Source organism: Saprolegnia diclina, assembly GCF_000281045.1.
Source record: "Saprolegnia diclina VS20 unplaced genomic scaffold supercont1.2, whole genome shotgun sequence".
NCBI lineage: Eukaryota > Oomycota > Saprolegniomycetes > Saprolegniales > Saprolegniaceae > Saprolegnia > Saprolegnia diclina.
The window spans coordinates 799,128-826,154 of record NW_008246069.1 but is presented as its reverse complement, the minus strand read 5'-3'; the positions used below and the strand labels follow the sequence as shown (position 1 = coordinate 826,154).

The window sequence follows — 27,027 nt, the reverse complement described above, 5'->3', positions numbered from 1 at the left end:
CGAGCCCTTGAGATGCACCGAGCCTCGGATGCACTTGACGTTACCGAGGACAGCTTGAATGAGCGACGACTTGCCAGCGCCGACGCGGCCGACGACCGCAACGAGCGACGGCTGCGTGAGGCGCAGCGAAATGTTGCGCAGAACGACCGCGTCGTCGGTGGCCTCTTCTTCGTAGCTGAACGCCGCCGACTCGAGGGTGATGCCGGGCGACGTGAGAGGACCGGGCGTCACCGGCACGTACTCGGCGCGGTGGAGAAACGCTTCGAGGCGGTCGAAGCTCACTTGGGCCTCGATGAGTGCTGTGATGGCGGCCGGAAAGTTGATGAGCGGGTACCGAACGTTCTCGAACAGCGCGATGCTGGTCAGCGCCGTGCCGAGGTCCAGCGAGTGGCCGAGGTAGACGTACAAGCCAAAGGCGGCGATCGTGACGACGGACGGCACGGCGTTGAAGATGGTGTACCCATATGCCTTGGCGGTGACGTACCGACGCAGCTGTGCGAGCTCGCTCTCCCGGTGGTCCAGAATGCGGGCAAAGAACGATGTTTCCCAGGCCTGGAGTTTGAGCACCTTGATGCCGGTGAGCACTTCGAGAATCGCCTTCAAGCGCGAGTCCTTGACCGTCATGAGCGGGCCCTGGCATGTGCGCATGTAGCTCGTCATGGCCGACGTCATCGGAATCAGCACGCAGAGGACGCCGACACCGCCGAGGAACGCAACACCGAGCTCGTTGTACATGAGAACGCTCGTGACTGCGATCTGCAGGGGCGTGTACCACAGACTGTGCGCCGAGTTGACAATTTCCTGGAGCCGCGTCGCGTCGACGCTGATGAGCGTCGCAACTTCCCCCGTTGACGCTGTCGAGGCGAGCACGAGCGCCTTGTCGTAGACGGCCATGACGACGGCCGACCGAAGCCGCAGCCCCACTTCGTAGCAAACGTAATAGTACTGCCGAAGCGCGAGCGACTGCAAAATGCCAGACACAAACACGGCCAGCGTGTAGTACAACCCAATCTCGAGTGGCCCCGACGGGTCGCCAAGATATGCGACGAGGTGCTTGATCAAGATAGGTCCAATGAACTGGAACGCCAGATGAAAGACCTTGAGAACGCCCGCGACGACGACCGGTCGCGAGTACCCGCGGGAAAAGGCGCGCCAGAGCTTGGGCGGTGACGAATGCGCACGCTCGAGCGCCCACTGCGCATGGAAGACGCTGGCAGCGGTCGTCGCGCGGTCCGCGGGGTTGAGTAAAAAGAGGTCGTCAAACTCGAGCCGGCGGGCGTTGCCAAGGTTGAGCAGCGGCGTGAGCCACGAAAAGAAGATGACGCTCCATGGGCCGCTTACGTCTGCGGGGCAGCGGTCGCTCAGGGGCGACGGCCCCAGCAGGCGTCGGTGCTCTGAGGATCCCATCCGTCGTCCGGAAATGGCACAATGAGATTGCACTATCTCGACTCCGTGGGATCGTGGCCAATCGGCGAGCTGTATCCACCTCTTTACAAATTTCAAAGTATTTTTATTCAAATGCAAAAAATGCCAAAGATATCATCGACTACGTCAACGATGGCTCCGATGTGGCGCGTCAGCTGGGCCCACCGTCGACCGCCCATCGGCAGAGCTCATCCATCAGTGATGGATGAGCTCTGCATACGAGCCGCCAATATGCCGAGCGACCTTCATTCACCGGACGCTGCTACGCCACCGACGTGACTGCATCTACCCGTCTGTGACCATACGATTCAAGGATACATTTCCTAACCCAACCACAAGAGCATAGAAACACCACTGCATCTGTCGTGGCTCAGCGCAGTACAAAGCTGACAAGGCTGTACGCAAACAATCACGTGTTCGATTACTGTATGTATTATAGCACAAACAACCGGGCCCTTGGTCTGGCAGCCACCAGCTTCTTGAAAAAGGTACGTCAGCCAAGATGGGTCTCGGCGCTAGCATCGGCGGGAACATAGTTTGACGACGTCAGTCTTGTGTGAATTGCTGGTTGCTGCCAGTCGTCATAACATCGTCAGACCCGTCACGCGCCAAACCATCGAGAGTTTATGACAGCAACCACGTCACTACTACGCTGCACGACAGCGTCATCTTGACGTATCCCGCAAGTGTGCGATGGCTGGCAGTGTGTCGTTGCGTGATGCCGATGGCTGATGCTGACCAAAAGCATACAGCTACATTGACCATAGGTAAAGACAAGTTGTCTTGATTTATTTGGACACGGCAAACGAGACCTTGGACGTGAGCGTGGGCGAATTGTTGTACGTGGCGTGCGCGCCATAGTCGTTCTTCTCGATCGTGCGGTGAAGGACTTTGAGGAACGTTTCGTACTGCACGGTCGTGCCTTTGGTTTTGAACTGGAGCCGAATGAACGTGTTGAACTTGTTCTTGGAAAACTTGAAGCCGTAGCGCTTTATCGTGCGGCGGAGGACGTCGATCTCAATGTAGCCAGAGTGCTTGTCGTCGTGGAGCTTGAGCTCGTCTTGCATGTCTTCGAGCGACTTGAGGTGCGTCGCCGTGTACTTGACGAGCGCGGCGACCATCTTCTCTTGGATTTCGAGCACTTCGGTGAAATGCTCGACCGAGCGCTTGAGCTCGGCAGCGTTGACGCGGACGGTCGCGTTCACGAGCGCCATGCGGCCGACAATGCGCGGGCCAAAGATGGCCGAGTTGACGCCCAGCGCCAAGGTGAGCGCGAGTAGGATCACAGGATACCAGATCTGGGTCGGGTACGCGATCGATGGCCGCAGAATCGTAAAGAAGCTCTGGAGCACGAGCGCAAAATACATGGCGTTCATGTTGAGGAGGAGCTTGATGAAGACGTGGAGGAGCTTGCGGGAAAAGAAGGGCAAGTGGAGCTTGGCGATCTGCAGCTTGGGGTCCCGCGTGTGCTGGCGGCCCGTGACTTTGCGAAACAGCGTCTGGAGCAGCCCCCAGATGGTCGAGTGGTCGGGCTTTTCACTCAGACTGTTGGCCACCGTCGTCATGCGTGCGATTGCCGACTCGGTGGTCTCATCTTGGATCAAGTGCGCTTCCTAAGCACGCCCTCAGTTTACATCGAAGACGCCCGTAGTACCTCGGTGGCGATGCGTCCGAGGGCTGCGACAAGGTGGTGGTCCTCGGCCGCGCTGTTGCTGGCCTGCACGACGATCCAGTGCACGCAGCGCTTGAGGTACACGTTGAGGAGGCACATGACAAGCCCGAGGCAGGCGATAAAGACAAAGAGCACGAGGAGGCGCGTGCGCAGAACGTGCTCGGCATCGACGTACGTGAGCGTGCTCTCGGGCGCCAATAGAATGTGGTCGACGGCGCCGCAAACTGCAAAGAAGCCCACGTAGATACCCACGAGGAGGAGCCACGCAAAGAGCTCAATGTCGAAGAGCTGGATGATCTCCGAGTCCTGGATCGCGCGGAGGTACTTGGGGAATGAAAAGAGCTCTGGCAGTTGGTGCGCGTTGAGGAAGTACCGGCGGACGATCTTCATCTTGATGACCGAGTGATAGATGCTCGGGAGGGCGGACGAGCTCGTGTCGTCGTTCGCCGTCACCTCGTTGTAGAGCTCCTGCGCCGTGAGGAGCGAGAGTTTGTCAACCTGCGAATTGTGCTTGCGGAGGCGCCAGAACATGACCATGGACTGCAGCGCGATCGCGAGGCCGTAGTAGAGCACCATGTCATCGGACGAGTTGACCATTTGCTCGTCGTCGGACGAGAGGACGTTCCACTGCTGGATGCGCTTGGAGACAAAGGCCGTGAAGCCACCGACCATGAGCTCTATATGCATGGTAAGTCGATAGGCCAGGCGGCGCCAGGCGTACCTTGGTACATCTTGGTGAGGAGGCGAAAGTACGTCGGATGGTGCTCGACGACCTTCTCGACGAGCTTGAGCCCGTGCTCGATGAGGAGCGCGAGCACGACGTTGGCGGCGACGAACCCGAGGCTCCCGAAGACCGAGACGGCCGGGTCGAAGCCCGCGTGGAAGAACGCGTTGGCGTCGTACGCTTCGGTCGCGTTGGCCATGCTGCCGATTGGCGAATGACCTCTATAAATGCATAGCCATCGTTCGTGAAAAACGTTTTCCACGTGTTGGGGGATTGTGATATCTCGAAACTCGGAACGACGTCTGGGCAAACAAAACCCGCAGCGCAGCCAATGGTTGACTACGCCAGTTTAGACTTAAACAAAGGGTTCATTTGTTGTGTCAAGCAGCCTGGAAATAGGTCTTTGCATCTGGAAGCATGATCTGGAAGCCATCTCTCGACGTCGTTGTCGTTCCGATCAAAGACAACCAAACAATAATGGATGCGACGATTACACACCGCCTCTCACACAACCGGCGTGCCAAGTTCGAACAGGGGCGACGCGACGACGCAACTCTCTTACCGCAGCAGAGGCGATTCGAATTCGATTCTGTAGGACTGCGTGCGGTGTTTGCAGCTGGACGTCCCGATTCACGGTGCATCCACGTAGCTGATTGTTACCGCCTAGTTCGTTGAATGTCCCTTTGTAGAGTATCTTATGCGGGCTGTGAAACTGCTTGATGAGGCTCTACTATTGAATCTAACCCTCGTTGCTTCTATCCTTCGAGTGTGCGAATTGTGCAAAAACGTCCTCTGCTTGATCGAAGTGTTGATTTTCCACGCGCCAAACCATTCTTTCGACATGACGACGTAACGCCCAAATACCACATTTCCCGCATTTCCCACACAAGAGAGCGTGCAGCACGTTATCACGGCACGCCGTCCAGAGCCTTGTCCAAGGGTCCAAACAAGCTCAAAGTACTCGAGTCGACCCCGTACATACGCTCGGTATGGATGCGAGCATATCACGACTGCACTTTACAGCTTGTGTATCGCATTCGGATTCGAACGGTGCCGATCGTGTGCGGCGATATATAAAGTTTCAGAGGTTTCGTACTGGGTACCCTCCACCTGGCACAACAATCCAAGCGACATGGTGGCGCCGCCGGTCTCGGAAGCGTTCCCGTCGGACGTGCTCTTCCACGCGGGCCTCGAGTACTCTGTGCGTGGCACGATCTACGCCTTCATGGCGACCGTGCTCTTCGTCGTCGTCTTCCGCTACGGGCTCAAGCTCCTTGAGGGGCGCACGGCGAGCCACGCCAAGTACTTTGTCCTGCTCAACAAGATGTACAAAGGTACCGAGTCCCGCCCACACTGCATGGCTCACGCCCACACTAGAGCTCATGGTCGGTGGTCTCATCCAGTTTAGCTCCAACCGCCTCTCGCAGTTTGGCGCGGTCGAGCAAGACTCGCCCGCCTACCAGGCGTGGGAGGTCGCCGACGACATGGTCTTCTTCTTTGCGATCGCCCTCGCGCTGCAGTCGGCGCTCATGTTTTGGCGGCTTCAGGCGCGCAACGTCGCGCTCGATACACTGGCGCTCTACACGTCCGAGGAGCTGTACGCAGAGGCGACGAACAATGGCGCTTTGGCCACGATTCCCAAGCCGTACGTCTCGGCGTCCAAGCTCTGCATCGTGCGCCACTTCTTCCTCACAAAGCACAAGTTGCCGCAGCTCTTTAGCTACCCAAAGTATTTGCGCGCGGTCCAGGACACGGAGATCATTGAGCTCTTTGACGTTGAAGTGTCGACGTGGATCCTGCTCCTCCTCGTCTACAGCGGCCTCTTCTTCCTCTCGGACGTCTTTGTGAGCTACCACGACGATCTCAACCTTCCCGAGACGCGCAAGAAGGTCCACGACATCCGCCTCATTGTCATTGCGGTCGCGATCGCCGCGCTCACGGGTAATTTTGTGCTATTTGTTATTTTGTCTTATGCAAGCCCAGTCTTTATGCTCGTCATGTACGCGTACCTCAAGAACGTCGTCTACCGCATGGTGCTGCACGCGGGCGGCGACGAAGCCACGCTCGCGGCGTCGCTCAAGCGCGTTGGTGACGAGGTACACGTAGACTTTTGGTCCCGCAACTGCTACATATCCTACGGTAGGAAGCGTCGTCGCGTATCCAGGAGACGTCGTCGCACGCACTTCTCAAGATGCACCACGTCGCCGAAGGCCTCAGCGACCGCCACGACCGGTCGAGCATCGGGGACCTGGTTTTGACCATCTTCCGCAAGGTCACGGGCTGCAAGTACAAGACGGCGTCGCACCGTCAAGCATCGCAGCTCATGGACGAGCATGCGATGGACCTTCCGTGGTTCTCGCGGAAGGCGACGCATGTCGGTGTCAAGGTCCTCCTGACACTCAACGCGCTCTACTTTGGCTTCCTCGCCCAAGCGCTCATCGTGCTCATTCCGCGGGACGTGGGTGCCTCCCACTACATCCTCGGCGGCCTCCTCGCGTACCTCATCGTTGCGCACATGGTGCTGCTCGCGCCTCGCATTGCGCGGCAGCTGGCGTTCATCAACGCGACCGTGCGCGTCAACCCTGCCGAGCTCAAAATCGTCATCGAGCACTACGCCGACGTGCTTCAGCTGCAGCGCAAGATGGCGCGTGCGGTGCTCGCGCACCTGGCCGCGCGCGATGTGACAATCGACGTCTTTATCGCGGGCCTCAAGCTCGACGACCCGAACGAGACAGGGTACATGGAAGGCGCTGTTTTGCGCAAGAACATCAAACGCTTTGGCTACAAGTTCTCGAAGCTCAAGTTCACGAGCTTTGTGCGCCTCCAGTTTGAAACCAAAGGCACAAAGGTCAAGTACGAACGCTTAGTCCAAATGCTCCACGACGAAGCGGCGCACCACGGCGACGAGGCCTTGCCACTTGCGTTCAGCGACGTGTAATTTTGCGTTTCAATCACAGTTGTGATTGACGCTGTCTCTGTAGACCGCCGATGTCCGACAAGAAGACTCCTCTCCTCTCGCCCCGCCACGTCACGAAGCAGGTGGATTGATACCTTGAAAGTATGGAAGCCACAGTTGCAATGCATTTCTTTCCGTGCAAAAAGCCACCTTGGTTCGCAGGGTTCGAACCCACACCAGCATCATCGAACCCGAGATCCTCCGATCATTTTCTTGTACTTTGTCATCCGGAGCCAGCAGGGTCAGGGGTTGGACCCATATATCAGACGCCATGGCAAGCTTGCCGGCTGCAAGCTTGCCTGATATCCAACTCCTACCACATGCACGTCACTCGCCCAGCTCACTCGCCTCGCTGCTCTCATTCTCTTTCGAGGATGGTTGATGCGAGCCACGTGGTATTCACGAAGCTCTACACGTGTGGTCAGTAAGCGCTCGATGGTTGTTTCTGTCGCCCACCATCTCGTCCACTTTCTCGTTCGTTTTATCTGCGATGGTCCAGCATTCTTGCATCGACGCCGGCAGCGCGAGACGGCTCTTCTCGGGCGTTTCCACGGTTGCGACTGTAGACATTGCTCGTCCATGGCTTCCTCGACCCGATTGCACCACATTTGTCCGGACGTGCGTGGGTTGAATGATGTGCGGAGACCTGTGTCGCCAGCGTCGCCTCTCACCTTCGAGTTCGTCGCCGATCATTATTCGCGCTGGATGCAAGCAACGGACGCAAGCCCGCTTCCGCCGTCGACGTCTTCTGCTCTCGGCGGTGCCGTCGGCGCCGAGTGCCAACGCCGCCGCCGTCTCTAGCTCGGTTGGATCGCAACACTTTTTTCACGTCCGATCCCATCGGTTGTCACCATGTCGCATGTTTATCCGGATTGCGTGCGGTCGTATCCGGTTGCGTGCAGCTCGCCATCACTCAGTTTCCGATTTGAGCATGTCTCGCCATCGCGCGCAGCAGGAAGGGCAGCTCTGGACCGCGCTGCGTGCGATCCAGGCGATCTGCGGCTTTGCGACCTTGCTGAGCCTCTTTACGGCCTACAAGGCTATCACGCTGAGTGGCGTCGCGGACGACGACACGTACCGCCCGGCGCAGCTGCGGCACTTTTTCCTCGCGATGGCCGCGTACACGTCGTTCGGGTACGGCGTCTTGTACTTGATCTGCGTCACGCTCTCGGGCCGCCTGTCGCCGGACGTGCTCTTGGAGCGACTCATGGACGGCGTTCTCGCTGGCGTCTACTTGATCGTTGGTATCCTTCTTGCACCCAAGATGAACTGCGGCCTCGGCATGTACTGTACGTGCACAAGTGTGCAAGCCATGATCGTCTTTGCCTTCTTCAATTGCGCCTTGAGCGTCATTGCAGTCGGAATGAGCCTCGTGCTGAAAACGCTGCCCGCGCACCCTGACAGTATCGAGAACCTCGTGCCCCGGGGCCACTACGGCCGCGCACCGTCACCTGCCGAGGGCGATGCACCGCGGCCCCGACACAAGAAGCCGCGCGCCTCGCCACGCGTCGACGACGACGACACGGATAACATTGCGCCGAGAGGCAAGTTTGGCAGCGTTCGCGGCTCGAATCTGGCCGACCTCATGAAGCTCCAGCGCCAAGATGAGCCCGCGCCGGCCCCGGTTGCCACGACTGAGAATCGTGTCAACTACTTCGTATAACGAGATGCCTGTTTATTATTCCTCGACGGTGCGAGCCAACGCAGCGTACTAGAAGCAGGTGAACCACTCGGCGCACGACCTTTCACTGCAGTGGTTGGCTTGCCATCGACCTGCCAGCTCCAATCATCGCACAAATCAGTGGGCGGGGGTGCGGTTTATCACATTGACGTATGGTACATTGATGCTATCTTGTGCTACTTAGCGTCGGCGCGGCGGCTGGTCGGAGAGGAGCTTGGCGAGGAGCACATCTAGATAGCACGATACGTTCATTGATGACTTCCATGCTATGGCGTACCGTCAGGGACGTAGCCGTGCTCGTACTTGGACCGCTGCGGCTGTCGGAAGAGGAGGGTGTAGATCATAAAGGCGCTCGCCCCCACAATGAAGAGCACCATGAGGTGCTCCATGTACGTCTCGTCTACCTCAATACGTGAAGGCACTGGATCCGACAGTTGCAAATTACCGTAGATTTGATCAAAGTACGAAGGCTGGTCCGCGGCCGCGATCGGCACGGGCACCAGCTCCTTTGGCGCTTCAACAAGCGAGATCATTTGCACTTGCTTCTTTGCAATGTCGAAGCGCGTGTAGTAGTACTGGAGGAAGAGACTGCCGAGAATCCACAGGTTCAGCGGACTCTCAATGAGCCCGACGAGCACCGTGCTGGCGCCTTCGACTGGAAACGCGTACATGCTCGGCTCGATCGTCACCTTGTAGCCTTGCAGCGTGCCTAGAAGCCGACCGTGCAATGCTGCTGCTAGTATCCTGCGTACCCAAGACAAGCTGGAACGTCGGCAAGGACGCCATCGACATGCACTCAAAGGGGCCGCCGCGGTTGAGCATGATGCAGCCAGCTTGCTGAAGCTCCCCCAGCACCGCGATCCAAAGCTGCGGCGGGATCGCGATAAAGCCCGTGCCACTGTCCAGCACTACCAGCATATACTGGTAAGCTGATCCCTTCAAGAGGGAAGACTACCTGCTTGGCATCGATTTTTGGTGCTGCCGCAGAGCTGCGTGGATCCAAACGTCGCTTCAGGCAGGCCCACGGTCCAGTACGTGTAGAGACCCTCCAGCTACTCGATATCCACTTTCATGAATCTGCAGAAAAGTCCGCTACCTCTTCGACTGGAATGGTCGACCACGCGACATGCGGCCCCGCGTATTTGTCGAGCACTTGGTTCACGGAGAGCACGCTCTTGTTCGTGCCATCGAGGTACAAGGCAAAGTCCGAGATGTACTCGACGGGGCTCGGGTGTGTAAAGAACGACATGGCGCTAAAGCTGCAGAGAAACGTAGCATGAGAAACGCAGCAACGTTGAGCGTGTGGGTCACCCGAGGCCAAGGATGCCGCTGTTTTGTAGGACGTTGGTGATGCTCGCGTCCTCGCTGTACACGACGCCAAACTGCACGAGGTCCACGAGCGGCACTCCATTGAGCGCTACATAACCACATGATTACGCTCCTGTCGATCGTTGTGCGTACCAATGCGGTCTTGGCCGACGCGCGCAGTCGAGACGCCTGAGCCATACGCGAGCGTGTTGTCGCAACTGCCGCGAGCGCAGCCCGGCACAAACGTCGACGACTGCGACGAGTTGAACTTGGGGCCGACATAGCACTGCGTGCAGTCGGTACCTAGGCGACGATTCGCAAAGCGAGCTGTAGCGACGAAGCGCACCTTGCACCCAGAGGTCGGACGACCCCGTGTCGATGATGAGATCGAACGTCTGAGATGGCGTGCCAATCGAGACGTTGACCGAGTACTGCGACTGGTAGCCTTCTGTCTTGGCCACGAGTGCGCAGTGGAACGCTAGGACGGGCGTCGCGAGCAGCAGCCCGACGACCGTGACCGCGTGCTGCAACATCGCTCCGTGTCCTTTCGGCGTCGGATCTTCACAAATGCTCTTTGATTGGTTGGACATTCGAGCGAATCTTAGAGCGGACCAATCACCGTCAAGAGCCTTGCCTCAACCCATTCAACATGCAGTGCAATGACAATAAGTCATTTAGACCACGTAGCCTAGTCCACTGGTATAGTATAAATTGATTTATAAAAACTACCCTCCCGAAGCGAGGTGCAAGCATGCTTGGTATAGCATCTCTCACGATATCCGTTGCGACTGAATAACCGCCGGCATTCGACAATGGGGAATGCGAAAACCAAGCCCGTGAAGAAGCTTGCTAAGACCAAGAAGCCTTTCGACGGCTCGTTCGGGCGGGACCCGACGTTGAACCCTGCCGACTACATGTGCAAGGGACTCCGTGACGCCGTAGTCGTGCGCAAGCCTGGCAGTGTGAATGGCCAGCAGTTTGTGCTTGAAGATTGCACCCAGTGCTCCATCTTCCTCCTCGACCACTGCACCTCGGTGACGATCGACCAGTGCACGGACTGCGCGATTTTCGTTGGGCCCTGCACGGCGAGCCTCTTTGTACGCGACTGTACGCGCACAACACTTGTGTGCGTCGTGCAGCAGTTTCGGACCCGCGACTGCCGCGACATGGACATTGAGCTCATGAGCGCGACAGCGCCGATCATCGAAACGTCATCGAATCTGCGCATTGGGTGCTACCGGTCGTCGTACTTTGCGCTGCCAGACCAGCTCGCGAAAGCCTCGTTCTCGATCTGGAACAACAAGTGGAGCGAGGTTACCTTGCACCATCGTCCAAAGTTTCGACTCTACGTTCTTAGGTCTTTGACTTTACGCCGGCCTCTGGCAACTGGAAATTCGTCGCCTCTTCGATCGAGCTCTGGCCGTCGGGTAGCGTACTTCCAGCATTCGTGCACTAACGAAGCTGTAGCGGTCCATCAACGCTTGCCCGCAGACGTGCTTCAAGAGGTCGGTTACTCCGAAGACTTGGCGCAGAGTACGTTGCCAATCGCGCACGGCTTGCACCACCGGTCGTCGGACGGCGATGTGGGCTTTGTGTGTATTTCAACGGTATGTTTCTACCAGTAAATGTCGGAAGCCACGACGTAAGAACTGTGGGTAGGGCAATAGCTTGCTGGCGCTGGACATTGCGCACCTCGCCCTTCGCAATCCGTGCCTCAAGCTCATTCAAACGCGGCAGTTCCGCGTCAGTGCCAAGCAGGCAGCGCAGCTCTTTGAGAAGGAGGCTGCGCACAAAAAGGTACCGATGTACTAGGACTCGAAGGCAGACGACGAAGGGACTTTTGACTAGAATGCATCAGTGCACGACTTGATCGTGATGGAGTGGGCTGGCAAAGGCATCGAGCCCATGCTGCTCGCGATTGTGCAAGAAGACCGCGTCAAGCCGCATGCGGGGAGCATCTATGTCAACGTGGCGCGCGGCAAAGACAAGTGCGAGCTGTGCTGGTCGACATGGAAGGAAGAGATTTAAGGAGCTAGTAGACACGGCCTTCTTCGTTATTGTTGGTCAACTTGTCTCATAGTACGCAACTCAATACATTTCGTTGCGCGGAAAAAGAGAAGATTGGAAATTTCGAAGCGCCAACCGCGGCGCGCGTTTTCGCCCGGATCCAAGGTTGGTTCGCCGATTGGTGGAATTTTCAGAATATCGACCAATCCCAAATGCCCCGGCTAACAGCGCTTCTTATTTTTATGGCATACAAATGCCAAGTTGTATTTAAATGTTCGCAGTGCAGACCCACTCGATTCAGCACGGCTTCTAAATTCGAAAGTTGAGCTGCCGCCATCCACCGCCCGCAGTCGCGATCGCTCCATGGCCATGGCATCGGACCACGTGATCGACCTCGTCTCGAGCAGCAGCAGCAGCGACAACGAGGATGACCTAGCCCAAGCCCGTGGACTCGACGACGACGTGGACGAGCCGCTGCCCGTCGCCGAGTACGGCGATGCGTCCAAGCTCCTCTCGCGGGCGCTCGAGTCGGCGATCGTCGATCTCGAGTCGGAGGAGTCGGAGGAAGACGAAGCGCTGCCGCGCCCACCAGAGGCATACGATGACGACGACGCATACGTGGCGTCTCAACCCTCGAGCATGGAAGACGATGACGCCGAAGATGGCGGTCGCCGCGAGGAAGGCGAAATTTCCGGCGATGACATTGCAGGCGAAGACGATGATCTGAAGGAAAAGCAGCTGCACGCAGAGAGCCTCCGCGAAGTGCTCGTTGCGCAACGCAAGGCGGACGCGCTCCGCAAGATGCAACAAGCGATGGCCCAGCGCAAGAAGCCCAAGAAGAAGAAAAAGCGAAAGCTCTCGGCAGATGCGTCGCCGCATACGTTTGTCAAGCGACAGGTCTTCATGGAAGCGCCTGCAGACGGCTTTCTTCGCGTGCATCGCCACGGCATGGTCGAGAGTCTTCCGGGTATGTACCACGATGCGTCCATGCTGCCGACTCGGTTCATGCATCCACCGCCGTACCCTGCGGACGTTGCCCAAGTAAACACGGGGTCTCCCGTCCAGGCGATGGCACCACCATTGCCTCCGTCGCCCGAGCCCGTTTTTGACCTCGAGAGTCTCCGAAAAGCGGCGCTGAGCTCGGTCGGGAAGCGGCCACCGCCGATAAAGGTCGAAGAGCCGGTCGCAAAGATGGCTTTGGGCCCGTCGTCGCTGACCAAGCCGTCCAAGTACCTCTGGACAAACCCGCAGCTGCAGGTCCCGCGGAAGAAGCCACTCACGGCGCTCTCGCAGACGATTGTCATCAACCTCTCGATGGACGAGTGCGAGCGTGCGCGGCAGCTCGTGGGCGACTGCATTGAGCCGGACGACCCGATCGCAAGGCTCAAACAGAAGATTGCGGCGCGCGAAGAGGCCTTGCGCCAAGGACGAAAGTCGGCCGCGCCGTCGCCAGAGTCATCACCGCCGCCCGTGGCCTCGCCGCCGTCCACGGGCGACGAGGTGGAGCTAGCGGAAGCCAACATTGGTCGCCTCGAGGAGCGGATCCGCGAGCTTCGGCAGCGCATCGCCCTCAAGACGCTCGAAGTGCCGAGTGTCGTGTAGTTGGACCCGCGCGGCTCTTTTCGTGCCTCACGTCTCTACCTAGGGCGCTTGGCTCGTCGAGTAGACACGAAAACACTCAGATTCGTAGGGTACGTATTTGCTTCTAGTCTCTATTTAAAAAACGTAGAAATTTCCAACCGACTACAGTTTGGCGGCAAGCTGCGTCTCGATCCAAAACTGTACCATGGCTTCGACATCGAGGAGGAGCGGCACGACCTGGAGGTGGTCAAAGTACTGGAACGGCTGCGGATGGTCGTCTATAGGCTGCAGCACCAACGCGCCGCGTGGGTCGAGGCGGAGACGCACGCTCCAAGCGACAAGAAATTCGTCGCTCGAGCAGTACTTGAGGATGCAAGCCGCAACTTTGGCTGGCCACACGCCCGCCTACGCTCAAGGTTGAGACCAAAGCCGATACACGAGGGAGTACGAGGCTGAATTGGCTCGATACGACGGCGCAAAAAGCCTCCAAGAGCGCTTGCAAGTGGGCGTCGACGTCGGTGATAGCGACGCCGACCCGGCCAGTGAGCGCTTCGTGGAGATCGATCTTCGCACGCGTTGGTCCCCAGGACGTAATGACGAGCGGAATCGTCGAGTCCTCGCGTCGAAGGCGCGTAAGGTCCAAGTCGCACTGCGCGTACACGTCACGGAGATTGGCGTGGGCGATCGTGAGGCCAGTGGCCGTCTGAAGGCCAACGTCAATGGCGCCAAGGTCGGCCGACGACTCGACCGAGAGTTGACCGAGGGCGTAGAGCAGAGCTATCCAACATTGAGCGATGAATTCGATCATGCGAGAGAAGGTTTGACGTACCCAAAGGCTGGTCAAAATTGATGGGGCCGCGGCCGTGGGCTTGGAGGTCGGTGACGCGTACCTTGACCTTGGCGTCGCGAACACCATCACGATCGGTGCCCGTCATCTTGCCATCGACATCGCACGCCAATGCTTCAACCGCGCACGAGCTCTAAGCAGCATCCAATCAGCTCACGATAGATTAAAGGGACGTCGAACCAGGAGCATTTGAATGGTGGCGCCAAGGGCTCGGACTTCGGCGATCTGCGCTTCGACTTCTTTTGTCACTAGGCTCGAATATAAACCCTCGGATTGTATAGTCGACGAATGGGCACCCGTATGCGTGATGCTGGGTGCGTCACCACTCGCTGCGGTCCACGACTTGCGGCCAATGCGAATACCGTAGACGGAGGTTTCCTGTCACAGAGGTTAGGGTACCGTAAAGGCAGCTTCGGTCGCACCGGACTGGGTTTTTTGGGCGTAATTTTGGCCGCCGACATATAGCGCGCGAAGAAGTCGCTCGCGGCTTGGATCACGTTGGCGAGCTGGACGTTGCAGACCAAGTGACTCAGCTGCACGCGGCAGGGCACGTGCTTGTCAAGCACATCGCGCCTAGTAGTAGTGGTGAGTGTATGAACCTGTTTTGTAAACGTGTACTTGGTGCGCAGCACACATGCTCCGAAGTCAAAGAGCTCGTACGCACACCCGCGCGAATCGAGCTGGCGCTGGAGAAACAGCAGCTCCAGGAGGTGCTGCCACGTTTGCGTCCACTCGGCGAGGACAGGCTCGACGTTGTCCATTGCCTAGGTCGTTTCGCGCACAGGTCCATCAGATTTAGGTGCCTACGTGCGGCGCCAGCCAGTACGTTCGAAAGTACGTAGCGATAGCTCGTAGCGACTGGAAAGAGTGCGGCTTGGGGCACAAGAGGAACCCACGGAGGCCCACAAGCAAGTTAAGCTGGGACCGCGTCAAGCCGAGTAGCGTCGCAATGTCGTCGAATGCCTGCACTGACATCTTGCTTTCTTCGCGCTAGGATGAGTGTAAACTCTAGGAAATACCGGCGGACGTGTGGTACTTCGTTCACGGGCTCGAGCGTCGCATCCACGAGATCGGCAATCGCAGGCCCTTCGACTTGCAGCTCGCCGCGCACCTAGGCTAGGTCGCACGCGAGTGTTCTGAGAGCCTACGACACCTCGAATGCGGACGACGCGTATTGGAAAAGCGGGCCGAGCTCCGGTGGGAAGTGGGCAAAGAGCACTTCCTGCACCAGCGTATTGGCGACTTCGGTCAACAGCATCTTGAAGAGCCCATCGGGAAGGTCGAGGCCGCCTAGCGTTGATAAATTTTGTCAGCAATCAGTTGATATAGCAATGAGCGCTGCACCCGTCACTTTGAGCTGCATTTTGTGGAATTCAATGCCCTTGGACGGCTCAGGCGTCCAGTGACCGTCCGCAGCGTTATACAGAAGCCCGAGGTCCCCGATACACTGCGTGGTGAGGAACACGGACGACCAGCGCGAGTTGGGCACACGCGTGCCTTTCTCCGCCTTGAGCTTGACACCGTGCAGCCGAATGGTGACTTGGCCTTTGAACGTGACATGACAGCGCACCTAGGAGGGAGTGTCGAGCCGTCGAGCTATGTAGTCGGAGTACGCACCGTGCCGTCCGGTAATGGCGAAATGGACGCGCCAAATTGAAGCTTGATCGTGTCGACCCAAATGTCTTTGATGCCGACGAAGAGCCCGATGAGGTTGCCTCGGAGAAGGTACCCCTTCTCCTTTGGAAACCAAATGCGCCGCTTGAGGTCTTCGTAGTGCGCGAGGTGCACGTCCAGCGACGACTGCGTCGCGAGGTCCTTCACGCCACGCTTTTCGTCAGCGGTGATTTGAGCGCGCAGTGCATTGACCGTGGCCAGTGTCGACTTGGCTTGCGCCTTCAACTCGACTTTGGTCCGCTTCCACATGAGGAGGCGTCCGGCCATGATGTGCTCGAGACGGGCGTGGAGCTTCAGAAGTTTATTCACTTGGTGGCTCCACGCGTTCTTGTGCGACTCGAGCGAGAGGTTTTTCGAGTAGAAACGGAGTGGGAGGTTCGCGTCGGGTGCTGGCAGCGGAATCTCGGGCAGTTCTTGCAGCTCGAGCTTGATTGGCATCTCGATATCTTCGACTGCGGGGACGACACGGCTCAAGATGCGCGTCCGTGCCCACCGCCGCCGTCTAGAATGGTACTTGTGTGTGGAAATCAGAGGCTCATGGTACGTACCGCGCATAGTCGGTCATGCCAGGCGACGCCTTGCCTTCGTCCTTGAGAAGCATGGGCGAAAAGCTACTCAAACAAGGTGTCGGATTCTGCCCGAGCTCGACCACACACGTACTTGGAGAAATCAAAGGCATACGTCCAGCCATCGCGGTCGCACGGAACGTACGCCGCGTCAATTTCCCACGGACCAGTCCATGCCCACTGGTAGGCCGGGTCGGCGCTCTCGGGCAGCGTCGGCTCGACCTGCTCAAAGACCTGCGACGAAGGCGTTCCGTGGCTGCCACTGTAGCGCTTCCGGTCCAGCACCGTGAGGTGGCCTATCATCGGCGACTCGAGTCCAATCGCGAGACGAGCTTTAAGCTACCTGGAAATGAGCTCCCAAAGCCCATGGTCAGGAACGAGTAGCGCTCGTTCTCGTAGACTTCGTCCACGGCGACGTCACTCTCGAGGTCACGGACGCCGTACTTGCGGTGCATAGATTGAAGCAGCGTCGCCTCGGCGCCGGCGAACTGCGAGAGGAGCTTGTCGATCTCGCCGAGCTTGGTCGGGTTGTGCGTCGTGTAGAAGGCCTCGAGGCGATCGCGGATGCTGCTCGCCATCCCGCCTTTCTCGTCGACTATCCGGACGACGGCCACTGGCGCATCCGGTTTCGACCGAAAGGGCAATGTGGGCGGTTTCAGCGGCCACTTCCTGGACAACATGACGCTCTTCGGTCGACGGCTAAATGCTATTTCGTCGACGGCTCGACTAGGTGTGCGTGGTTGTCGACACTGGATCTGAAACCGGCCAATCGCGATGGCGCAATGGCAGAGACGCCCAGCTGCCAAAGAATGGTCGGCCTTTTTCAACCGCACATGGTCGGCTCACCCGATCAAAATTGGACACATGCGAGCAAGCGAAACGTATCGTCATTTGCTTTAGCAGCGGTTCAGAATCTCCATGTCCCACGCAAGCAGCGACGGCAAGATGACATCGGCGTGGTCAAAGCGGCCGGGGTAGTCAGCCGTGGCGTAGAAGCGGGCATCGGGAACAGCGACGACGCGCATCCCCGCGGCTTTGCCTGCTGTCACACCGTGCATGGTGTCTTCGACAACGATGCACTTCGAGACATCGTGGACTCCAAGTTGGCGCGCGGCCTCCAAGAAGATGTCAGGGCTTGGCTTTCCGTTCCGGACGGCCGGGTGGTCGCCCGTCACGATCACTTGGAAGCGCTCAAAGAGCGTCGGATGCACCGCGCGCTTGACAGCAACCGCCGACGCCGGCGACGACGTTGCGAGTGCAATCTTGATGTGCGACGGCAGCTTGGCGAGGAGCTCGAGGGCGCCGGGAAGGATGACCGCGTCGTTGTACTTGGCTTTCATCACAACGTGCCACTCGTGCGTGAGCTCGTCGGGCGTGAGCGAGAGACCCATCGCTTCAATGACGACGCGCGTCCACTGGTGCGCGGGCGTACCCATGATGCGCTTCTGGAGCTCCATGTTGTAGCCACTGCCGCAAATCTGCGTCAACGCCGCGACGCTCAACATCTCCGTGTCCAAAAGCGTTCCATCTACGGCCTCGTGTTGATGGACAAGCTGTCTCTACTGGAGAAAACGTGCTTACCGAGGTCAAATATGACTGCTTCCATGACGCGCTCGAATAACAGTGCGGCGGACCGATGAAATACGAAAATGAGCTTCCGCCTGGCGCCGTTTCAATGGTATCCGGATGCGACATGCCCTTCGGCGTGTTCTTCTGGTTTGGGAGTGTGCCACGTAAGCATCGACGGCATTCATCATCCTTTGCCATACACTATTGTCATTACTATGCAGACCATTGAATACACGAAGTAGTGCTCGCGAAGATTGAGACCCGCGCAATGTCGTCAGCAGCGTAGAAAACGACTGAGCGAGGCGAGTTGCTGGCTCGTGCATCAGAGCACACGTCCGTTGTATTGCACAATAGTGGAATTTCCTCGATAAATTAATGCCACTAGTGCTCGAAGCGCCGCAGCTCAACCTGAATCTTGTAAGCGGCTTCAGCAGCGCGTGGCCTCAAGTACGGATCCTCCGACAGGCAGCGTATGCCAAGCTCCCGCAGCCACGACGGAGACACATCGGAGAAGGTCGGACGGAGCTGCCCCAGCATGACTTTGGCCATGATGGCCGTGTCCGTCAGCGGTCGGCCCGTGCTCGTCACGACGTCCGAGTACGGTAGCTTGTGTGAGTCCAGCTCCGAGAGTATGACGCCGAACGAGTACATGTCGGCCGACTCGTCGTAGTGACCGTCCTGGAGCACCTCGGGTGCCATCCAGCGGTATGTGCCAATGCCGGCGGTCATGGTCGCGTCGTCGAGCTCGCGGGAGATGCCAAAGTCGGTGAGCTTGGCGTGCAGATCGTCGGTCAGAAGGACGTTGCGCGATTTCAGGTCGCGATGCAGCACCTTGTGCTCGAGCATGTGCAAGTACACAAGACCCTCGGCAATGTCATGGGCGATGCGAAGCTTGGCGGGCCACGGCAAGTTGGCGTCGGCTTCCAGCAGCGATCGCAGGTCGCCTCGCGGAAGGAACTCGGTCATCAGGAGCAGCTCCTGCGGCTTGGTCCACGCGACGCCGACAAACGCCGCAATGTACGTCGAGTCCAGTCTACGCGCCGCTGAGATAGACGTCCAACGAAATGATATACCTTGCGACGAGTTGGGCTTCACGAATGAACTTTTCAACGTCGTCGCGGGTCTGTGTCGTCGGTAGAAGCCGCTTGATAGCGACGACGGCGCCCTGATACCGACCAAGGAGCACCTCACCGTACGCGCCCTGGGCGAGTGTGCGCATGATGGTGATGTCGCCAATGTCGACGCGGTGCATGTCGAGGTCGCCCATCGCATACGCGCCCTTGCTGCCGGACGACGACGACACTGCCGAGCCAGTGGTGCCAACACTGCTGCCTACAAGTGTCTGTGGGCGCGGCGACGACGAGGGCTTGCGCGTAGAGCGCTGCCGGCCGCTCAGAAGTGCAGGAATGCTCTCGTGGTCAGTGAGCAGGGCGGGCTCGTCGGCCATCGCGAGGCGGCGGCGGCGCGCGCGGATCGCAAAGACGACGATGGCGATAGCGACAAGCGCGCCAAGCACGAGTGCGCACGTTGTGATCGTCGACACAATGTCGGTACCGCCCGGCGTCGCCGTCGCCGCCGGCATTGTTGTCGTTAGCGAATTCACTAAGCTGGCGGCACCAGACGACCCGCCGACGCAATTTTGAAGCGCCGAAGCGTTCGTGCTTGCAAAGCAAGATGCAGAAGACGGCATGCAGGCTCCCGTGCCTTGGCGACACGGGCGCAGCCCAGAGCAGACACAGCCAAACGAGCTGTCGTAGCAGATGTTGCCGTTCTGGCACTGAAGCCCCGCAGCGCGGTCACAGAACGGTCGACCACGGCCGTCCTCGAGCGTCGCATCAGCGAGCGCGCAGGTGCCAGAGCTCGCCTCGAAGCACGGTGCTGCCGGCTGGCACTGCGTGGTGGTCATGGCGTGTTGACTTGTGCGACGGGAATGCTGCCAGAATCTCGCCAGTAACTGGCACCATCCGGTTTCGGCACACACAAGGAGCACCTAAAACAATATTTGGGTGCCTTTCTTAAACAGGGCACTAAGCACTAACCGCTGCTGTTCTCGACGACGCTTCCCACTGCACAATGAACACAAATGAAAGTCTCTATGGAGGTGTGGTATATCGATGTATATCTTTTGAAAAAGGGTGTATGGCGCGTTTCGCGGAGGCTGATCACTACTAATGTCTGCCAGTAAATGATTTAAATGGACTGCGCATACCACACCAGGTGCTCCTTTGACTTTGCACTTATCATTTTTCGCTGGGACTGATAGCTGGTTGCAATGGCGATCACAATTCATGCATTTGTGGTCGTGCCACGCTGATTTGTGCCGTTTGTGAATCGTTGCAAAGTTCAGGAACGGTCCGTCGCAATGATAGCCACGTCGTGATTCACGAACTAAGCTTCGCAGTTGTATTCAAAGCTGCTTTTCTGGTCACTGGGACCGCTATGCGATGGCCCCAAAGACAGTGCATTGACCAAAAGCAACGGTGGATCTACCAAGCGATTTCTCGTTGGGCGAGTACACTAATGTCCTCTTAAAAGTACAAGATCGTCAGAAACGAAGGTGAGACTGCAAGTACAGCTATCTGTAGGCGCCATTCGACCTGCTGAAATGTGTACATCTCCAAAATCACTAGATATACGATTATAGTTTTGTCGTGGCCTCGATTTTTCGCAACTCGGTTTGCAAAACATAGGCGGCTTGGGCGGCGCGCGGCCGGTCGTCGGGCTGAAACGCCATGCAGTGCTTGCCAAAAGCTTTGAACCACTCGGGGCAGTCGTCCGCAAATGTTGGCTGGAAGTCGCCCATCATCACCCGCGCCATGATAGCCGTGTCCGTGTACGGACGTCCGCTGCCGTTGACGTAGTTTGAGTACGGCAACTGGTGGGTGCTGAGCTCCGAGAGAATGACGCCGAACGAAAACATGTCGGCGGACTCGGCGTAGTGACCGTCCTGTAGCACCTCGGGCGCCATCCACCGGTATGTGCCAATGCCGGCCGTCATAGTCATATCGTCCATTTCGCGGGAGATGCCAAAGTCCGTGAGCTTGGCGCTGAGTTTGGTGTTGAGAAGCACGTTGCGGGATTTCAGGTCGCGATGGATGATTTTGTGGTCGAGCGAGTGGAGGTAGACGAGACCGTGGACAATGTCGAGGGCCAGCTGGAGCTTTTGCTGCCACGACAACGTCGCGTCCGACGTGAGCTGGAGAAAATTGCGGAGGTCGCCCATGTCCATAAACTCAGTCACCAACATAATGTCGCTGGGACGGAGCCACGAAGCGCCAATGAACCGTACGATGTACGACGAGTTGAGCCTACCATAAACACGATGAGTCTCGCCGCATGCTGATCGGATGGATGCCTACTTGGCCATGAGCTTGATCTCGAGCACAAACTTCTGGACTTCGTCGTGGGAGAGGGATTTGGGCAGCATCTTCTTGACGGCGACCGCAATGCCCTGGTACATACCCATGCACACTTCTCCGTGGGCGCCCTGGGCGAGGGCCTTGACGATGGAAATTTCAAACGACTGGATCCGGTACATCTCGAGTTCGCACAAGTCAAACTCGCGCGACGACGACAGCGCCGAGTCCTGGGACGACCCTTGGCTCTGAAAGGACGCGACGGTCGAGGTTGTGTGCGTCGGTGCGTACGACGAGGCGTGGCGCGGGTGAACAAGAGGAGGTAGCAGTGCTTCCTCGCGGTCCGACGTCTCTGCACCGCTGCGCAAAATAGGTGGCTCGGCGACGGGCTTGCGTCGACAAATGCAAAAGAGCACCATCGCTGCAATGCACACTAGCGTGAGGCACACGATGATCGTGATGGTCGTTGCGGCGTTCGCGACGCTGTCGAAGGAGTCGGCGACAACATTTTTGTCGGACGACGGCGAAACGACTGTCGGCGTTGTCGCAATCGGCGATGGCATTGACCCCGACGGGCAGAACTGCATTGCTGCGTTCAGCTTGGAGCACCCGTTGGACCACGGCAAGCACGCGCCGGACGCGGACCGACACGGACGGTCACCGCTGCAGACACAGATCGACGTGATGTCGTAGCAAGTTGTTTGGTTCTGGCAGGTACCCGTGAGCTGGATATCACAGAACGGACGACCATGACCATCGTGCTGGGTCTTGTCGCCGGGACAGCAGAGGTTGAGCGCATGGTTGTAGCACGGGTCCGTCCGATTGCAAACGAGCCCGGCGGCCGACGCGACCAGCATAGCAGCGGCGACAAGGAGTCGAGACATCATCGGTAGCTCAAGTTGGCAAGTGACGTCGGCTGATGGCGCTGACTCTTGGGTGCCGAAAGAAATGCGATGCAGTGACCCATGTCGCGCCGGGTGCGTGGGACCGGATCTTGCGCCCTTTCATGATACATCGTGCTGATTGGTCAATGTGAGATCTTTTGACACCATTTGCAATGACCAGTGACAAGATGGCAGGATACATGCGCATATCGCGAAGGCGAAAGAGAGAAAGTGGGCACTTTTCAAATACTACAGGCGGCAGTACCCAGCAGGTTGTGCACGAGCACAAACTTACATTTGCTGTTTAATAGCCGAATATCGTGTTGACCGCTCGAAACATCCACGTTGACCGGTCATGAACTCGGATTGCTGAGCAAATCACGAGTACCGGTCAGTACCGGTACGCACCAGCGCAGAGACATGCGCTACTACGGTGGGAGAGAGGGTACCTCTAGTCACTGCTGGTCCTGTATGTTCCGGTTCAGGCGGTAACCGTAACGCTGTTGCGCGCTTGCGGCATTTGCATTCACTGGTTCACTGGTGTGCATCGGTGTGCATCATGTATTTCACACATGTAGCGCGCGACGTCTCATTTGGTTTTCCTGATTTGACGTTGAGCAGCGCCGGCGCCAACAAAGCTCGAGCCCCGCTCAGTAATCTGTTCCATACAACGTGACGCCGGCGGTGGAAATCAAACACAATGCGAGGGAGAGCCATCTCCCGAAAAGCAGGCATTGTCTTGAGTTACTCCGCAGAGCAAAAGATGAAGTGAGCTGACGAAGCGAGCTTCGGCCTGGGCACTCGAAGAGGCGCCTGGTCTGTAGGGTCGCTCCTAATCTATGGTTCTAAGCATGTGATACCTAGTTGGAGATAATTATATCTTCCAACTAGTTGCCTCTTCCCCTAACACCTTCTCGAGCCATCCACGGCCAATCTGGTCGTATTCTGGCTTGCGTTGGTTGGAGCGTGGGTTGTCCCAATCGTCCAGACACAACAAGCACCGCGTTGAATCCCAAGGCATACATCTTGTTTGCCGTAGATTGGAGAGCTTGGAGGGCGACGCACGCAAAAGGCGTTGTCGGCTCACACCAAGGTCTTTTGAATGTGAAAAATGTTCCGAGGCAATAACCAAAATTACGGGCAAAATCGTTAAGTCGGGGTGTTGACGACGTCCATGTGGGTGGGAATTGGCTACAGACGCTAGAGCGACATTAACTGCGCGCAAACCATCTCCAAACCGCACCAAGGACATTCGTTGTTGGCAGACACCCGTCGGTCGTGTGGCGGTAGCTGGTTCGAAGACGGTGTTGCATGCCATGAGCGCGTCATGCGTTTTTGTTCACTCAATTTCATGTTTACGAAAAGCGTCCTGCTAAAACTAACGTTGGAATAATGCATTGTTGAGCTACGCACTCGAAAGCTCGAGGCATTGAAGCTCCAATTCGATCGCGTACGACGCTTCCATAGCTGTTGGGCGAGCCTGCGGGTCGCTAGCCATGCATTTGGCTCCGAGCTCGCTGAACCAACGTGGGCACGCGTATGAGAACGTCGGGCGAAACTCGCCCGTCATGGCCTTGACCATGACGGTAGGCTCCGTGTACGCCCGCCCGCTAGCACTTAGGTGGTCTGCGTACGGCAGCTGGTGCGTGTCGAGCTCGGACAATAGCACACCAAACGAAAACATGTCGGCCGACGTGGCGTAGTGACCGTCTTGGAGCATCTCAGGCGCCATCCAGCGGTAGGTTCCAATGCCGGCCGTCATGGTTGCTTCGTCCATCTCGCGGGCAACACTCATGTCTGACAGCTTGGCGCGCACCGCGTCGGTCACGAGGACGTTGCGGGACGTGAGGTTGCGGTGCAGAACCCCAGAGGCGTGTAGATAGACGAGGCCGAGGACGATGTCGTGGGCCATCTCGAGTTTCTGCCGCCACGAGAGCGCGCTCAGCGGCACTGACGCCACAAAGTTGCGGAGATCTCCGAGGCCGAGATACTCGGTGACGAGCATCCCACTGCGATCGAGCCCGTCTGGCGTCGTCACACCAATGTACGACACGATGTGCGGAGATTGCATCCTAATCGGAACATGAGTGTTTCAAGCTAGCAACAGTGCTCTACGAACCGCGCGAGAAGATGGCACTCCGCAAGGAATCGGTGTTTTGCAAGAGCGCCGGCCGGTAATTTAAGGGACTTGACGGCGACGGTGGTACCTCGATACGTGCACGCGAAAACCGACGTCCGCACCCCCGACGCAAGCTCGCGGCGCTCGACGAGCTCGCGAGGGTCGATGCCGCTGATAGATGAAGCAGCGTTCGCGCTGCTCGTGGTGGCGACGGGTGGGGCTGCAATCGCGATCGGTGTTGCCATGGCCACCTGGACTTGGCTCGGTGGAGGGTTGTACACAATGTAGTGGGGAATGGCGACGCGAGTTTGGATCGGCGCAGGGCGCTGGCGGCAGCATGCAACAGAAAGGATGACACTCACGACGACGACAACGACGCCCACGACAACGGTGCCGACGACCCACATCGCGGTCCACGACTCAAAAGTGAGAAAGTCGTTCTGAGCCTGCACCGCAACAACAGCGATAAGTAGGTTAGCAAGGCGGAGCATCTTTTAAAAATGATCTCGTCCACCAGCAATGTTGCTCGGTGCAGGCGAGCAAGACGATCCTGTAGTGCCACGTCTCACTACTGGCGATGTAAATCCAGTCTAGATCCATGTAGTGTTTGTTGACTTGTGTAATGTTCGCTGCAGTGTCGTTCATTTGGACACAACATGCACACCGCGAATAGATGCACGAGGCTGTGAACGCAAAGTAGTTGCCCCAAATGTGCTTTGCACGCTGCACGTCGTGTAGCTACGTAGTTGCCGCTTGGCAAGCCGCACGAGTCGAATTCAACCGCCCGAGACTCCCACAAAATTACTCCCACTCTGTAGCACGCGCCCATGTCCATCGTGTCCTGATTTTTGCTGTGGACGCGGCATTACATGGACGGTTGGTCTACTGTTCGTTTGGGCAAAACGAAAATGGGTATGGAGGCAAATTTTGCTGCACGGGCCCCGCGAGCACAACGCCGAATATGGAAAAAGTGGCGACGTCACGCGACGTATAAAATTAGCGTGCATCGCGTTACGTCGCCGCTTTTTCCATATTCGGCGTAGTGTTCGCGGGGCCCGTGCATCAAGCACGGTTGCGCTCATGAAAGAAAAAAATGCGCGGCGGCGCTCGCGGCGTGAAATTTGCCACCGTATTGTTTTATTTTTTTCGACACGTTATTTTAATTTTTTGAATGTTTTTGTTCACCAGCCAATAATAAGCACGCATTGTGTGACAGTGATACGGAATAAAAATATTGCATTTTTATTCAAGCGACGGATTAAAAAAACTCTATTTTCAATCGGAATTGCGAAGGAATCTGGCTTTTAATTCGCCAAACGAAGCGATTTTTAAAGCTGGATATCGTCATGAAACCAGCCCATTTCGCATTGTATTGCATTCCAATCGACGTATAAAATTCTGGCGATTTTTTATATGGTTTTAGATTTTAATTTTTCCTTTTTCTTGTGAAGCCCATTTTCGTTTTGCCCAAACGAACAGTAACAGTAAAAGCGAAAGAAAACTGCTGGACGAACGATGAACGATGTTTTTCAACAAGAGGATTTTCACGACGATTGTACATTGTACATTGTACCGGGAGCCGTATTGCCCCTTGTATGATGGGTCCTCGCGTTTGATGCCAAGCTACTTCAAAACTACCGTAATATTATTATTATTGCATGCACCAAAGGTATGTATTTTACTGCATCTTGTACCAAGGGGCATCAACAATTGCAATCCGTCCCAGTGTTGGTTGCTTGGGCTGGTTGGATCTCGACGGCAATTGCAACTGCCAGTGGCACGGAAGAGAACACGGGTGATGGGGGGGCGTAGCTGATGTACTGCGGGATCGCGCCGTTGTCGAATGAATTGCGACGACGCCATTGGCTCTGGAGCGGAGGCCGGCGCGACCGACAACATAGCAACTGAACAGCTGCACCCACAACGCAGAGGATCACAAAGACGATGAATATTGTCGACCATTGATCCTGGTCTCGTTGGAACGATTCGTGGAAGCTGGACTGAGCGCCAACAGTGCCGATCGTAGCAAAGAGAAGCACGAGAGTCGAGCGAAGCATATTTCACAGTGAACTTCGGATGCCAATGTCTCCTCGAGACACGGGCGCCGATGATCCATTCATCATTCAACCAGGAGTTGAAGGGAGCTTTTCATGGATCCTGGATTTCGACAAGACGACAGTGTCTCAGGCCCTGTCCGATATGGAGTGTTGTCCTATTCTTGATGAATTCAAGGCAGCTGAGGTGTCTATCGCTTGACGAGAAATAGCATCTTGTTTGAACCACGTCCCACGGTCGTAAAAGCATCGTAGTGTAAAATTCGATGAGTTTACCGCAGTCGAATTGAGTAATAGAACCAGAGCAGAGAAGCAAACACACTCGTTTTATTGTTGTGGGGTATGGGGTCCAGCAGCTCAAGGGCATCAACAAGCTGCAAAAAGAAACTGCAACCTACTAGTGGAGTGGTACCGCATCTGATGATCATGTGTCCACTTCAACAAAAGTTGGCCTCGAAGGAAAACCTCCCACAACAAATCACGAAAAATACGCACTCTCGCCAAAAGACGCCCGCCTCTCAACGCACCGTGTAAACAAAACAGAAAAACCTGTAGGAAATAATATCTCAATAGACTCATTCCAACAACAACAAAAGTTGGCAGC

The 27,027-nt window shown here is 57.1% G+C and overlaps 12 protein-coding genes across 12 annotated transcripts in view; 4 read left to right on the top strand and 8 right to left on the bottom strand.

The window, feature by feature from the left end:
* Window positions 1-1,407, bottom strand: part of SDRG_00895 (hypothetical protein) — a gene marked incomplete at both ends in the record, with an annotated part of 3,921 nt that extends 2,514 nt beyond the window's left edge. The window contains one exon of the mRNA XM_008606399.1: window positions 45-1,407. Coding sequence (XP_008604621.1) covers window positions 45-1,407 — 1,363 coding nt within the window. The remainder of the gene's footprint in view (window positions 1-44) is intronic.
* Window positions 1,408-2,106: 699 nt separating this feature from the next.
* SDRG_00894 (hypothetical protein) lies at window positions 2,107-4,033 on the bottom strand. Its single transcript, XM_008606398.1, has 3 exons — window positions 3,819-4,033; window positions 3,080-3,774; window positions 2,107-3,038 (listed from the first exon to the last, which is right to left on the bottom strand). Exons 1-3 carry the CDS (start codon window positions 4,018-4,020, stop codon window positions 2,214-2,216), a joined length of 1,722 nt encoding a protein of 573 aa, XP_008604620.1. The 5' UTR covers window positions 4,021-4,033; the 3' UTR covers window positions 2,107-2,213.
* An 839-nt stretch (window positions 4,034-4,872) lies between these two features.
* Window positions 4,873-6,992, top strand: SDRG_00893 (hypothetical protein). Its single transcript, XM_008606397.1, has 5 exons — window positions 4,873-5,155; window positions 5,199-5,762; window positions 5,805-5,917; window positions 5,965-6,755; window positions 6,803-6,992. The coding sequence occupies exons 1-5, from the start codon at window positions 4,954-4,956 to the stop codon at window positions 6,867-6,869; spliced, it is 1,737 nt and encodes a 578-aa protein (XP_008604619.1). The 5' UTR covers window positions 4,873-4,953; the 3' UTR covers window positions 6,870-6,992.
* Window positions 6,993-7,493: 501 nt separating this feature from the next.
* SDRG_00892 (hypothetical protein) lies at window positions 7,494-8,466 on the top strand (the record flags this gene model as incomplete). Its single annotated transcript, XM_008606396.1, has 1 exon — window positions 7,494-8,466. A coding segment is annotated over one exon (947 nt), but the record flags the coding sequence as incomplete, so codon positions are not given.
* A 113-nt stretch (window positions 8,467-8,579) lies between these two features.
* SDRG_00891 (hypothetical protein) lies at window positions 8,580-10,330 on the bottom strand. The gene is made up of 9 exons (XM_008606395.1): window positions 10,113-10,330; window positions 9,920-10,069; window positions 9,770-9,875; window positions 9,555-9,717; window positions 9,414-9,510; window positions 9,211-9,366; window positions 8,904-9,167; window positions 8,736-8,858; window positions 8,580-8,688 (listed from the first exon to the last, which is right to left on the bottom strand). Exons 1-9 carry the CDS (start codon window positions 10,297-10,299, stop codon window positions 8,639-8,641), a joined length of 1,296 nt encoding a protein of 431 aa, XP_008604617.1. The 5' UTR covers window positions 10,300-10,330; the 3' UTR covers window positions 8,580-8,638.
* Window positions 10,331-10,578: 248 nt separating this feature from the next.
* On the top strand, window positions 10,579-11,840 carry SDRG_00890 (hypothetical protein; the record flags this gene model as incomplete). The annotated part of the gene is made up of 5 exons (XM_008606394.1): window positions 10,579-11,079; window positions 11,124-11,193; window positions 11,234-11,373; window positions 11,426-11,563; window positions 11,615-11,840. 5 exons carry the CDS (start codon window positions 10,579-10,581, stop codon window positions 11,792-11,794), a joined length of 1,029 nt encoding a protein of 342 aa, XP_008604616.1. The 3' UTR covers window positions 11,795-11,840.
* Window positions 11,841-12,136: 296 nt separating this feature from the next.
* SDRG_00889 (hypothetical protein) lies at window positions 12,137-13,375 on the top strand (the record flags this gene model as incomplete). Its single annotated transcript, XM_008606393.1, has 1 exon — window positions 12,137-13,375. The coding sequence occupies one exon, from the start codon at window positions 12,137-12,139 to the stop codon at window positions 13,373-13,375; it is 1,239 nt and encodes a 412-aa protein (XP_008604615.1).
* Window positions 12,849-17,259, bottom strand: SDRG_00888 (hypothetical protein). Its single transcript, XM_008606392.1, has 15 exons — window positions 16,785-17,259; window positions 16,536-16,737; window positions 16,424-16,486; window positions 15,819-16,377; window positions 15,546-15,771; window positions 15,355-15,491; window positions 15,238-15,312; window positions 15,009-15,191; window positions 14,820-14,965; window positions 14,624-14,774; window positions 14,498-14,579; window positions 14,382-14,449; window positions 14,184-14,334; window positions 13,803-14,131; window positions 12,849-13,759 (listed from the first exon to the last, which is right to left on the bottom strand). The coding sequence occupies exons 1-15, from the start codon at window positions 17,119-17,121 to the stop codon at window positions 13,517-13,519; spliced, it is 2,952 nt and encodes a 983-aa protein (XP_008604614.1). The 5' UTR covers window positions 17,122-17,259; the 3' UTR covers window positions 12,849-13,516.
* Window positions 17,260-17,309: 50 nt separating this feature from the next.
* SDRG_00887 (hypothetical protein) lies at window positions 17,310-18,080 on the bottom strand. The gene is made up of 2 exons (XM_008606391.1): window positions 18,023-18,080; window positions 17,310-17,969 (listed from the first exon to the last, which is right to left on the bottom strand). Exons 1-2 carry the CDS (start codon window positions 18,045-18,047, stop codon window positions 17,338-17,340), a joined length of 657 nt encoding a protein of 218 aa, XP_008604613.1. The 5' UTR covers window positions 18,048-18,080; the 3' UTR covers window positions 17,310-17,337.
* Window positions 18,081-18,317: 237 nt separating this feature from the next.
* Window positions 18,318-19,947, bottom strand: SDRG_00886 (TKL protein kinase). The gene is made up of 2 exons (XM_008606390.1): window positions 19,084-19,947; window positions 18,318-19,043 (listed from the first exon to the last, which is right to left on the bottom strand). Exons 1-2 carry the CDS (start codon window positions 19,914-19,916, stop codon window positions 18,392-18,394), a joined length of 1,485 nt encoding a protein of 494 aa, XP_008604612.1. The 5' UTR covers window positions 19,917-19,947; the 3' UTR covers window positions 18,318-18,391.
* A 543-nt stretch (window positions 19,948-20,490) lies between these two features.
* Window positions 20,491-22,351, bottom strand: SDRG_00885 (TKL protein kinase). Its single transcript, XM_008606389.1, has 2 exons — window positions 21,370-22,351; window positions 20,491-21,318 (listed from the first exon to the last, which is right to left on the bottom strand). The coding sequence occupies exons 1-2, from the start codon at window positions 22,251-22,253 to the stop codon at window positions 20,649-20,651; spliced, it is 1,554 nt and encodes a 517-aa protein (XP_008604611.1). The 5' UTR covers window positions 22,254-22,351; the 3' UTR covers window positions 20,491-20,648.
* A 1,227-nt stretch (window positions 22,352-23,578) lies between these two features.
* Window positions 23,579-24,776, bottom strand: SDRG_00884 (TKL protein kinase; the record flags this gene model as incomplete). Its single annotated transcript, XM_008606388.1, has 2 exons — window positions 23,579-24,322; window positions 24,370-24,776. The coding sequence occupies 2 exons, from the start codon at window positions 24,774-24,776 to the stop codon at window positions 23,656-23,658; spliced, it is 1,074 nt and encodes a 357-aa protein (XP_008604610.1). The 3' UTR covers window positions 23,579-23,655.
* Window positions 24,777-27,027: the final 2,251 nt, after the last annotated feature.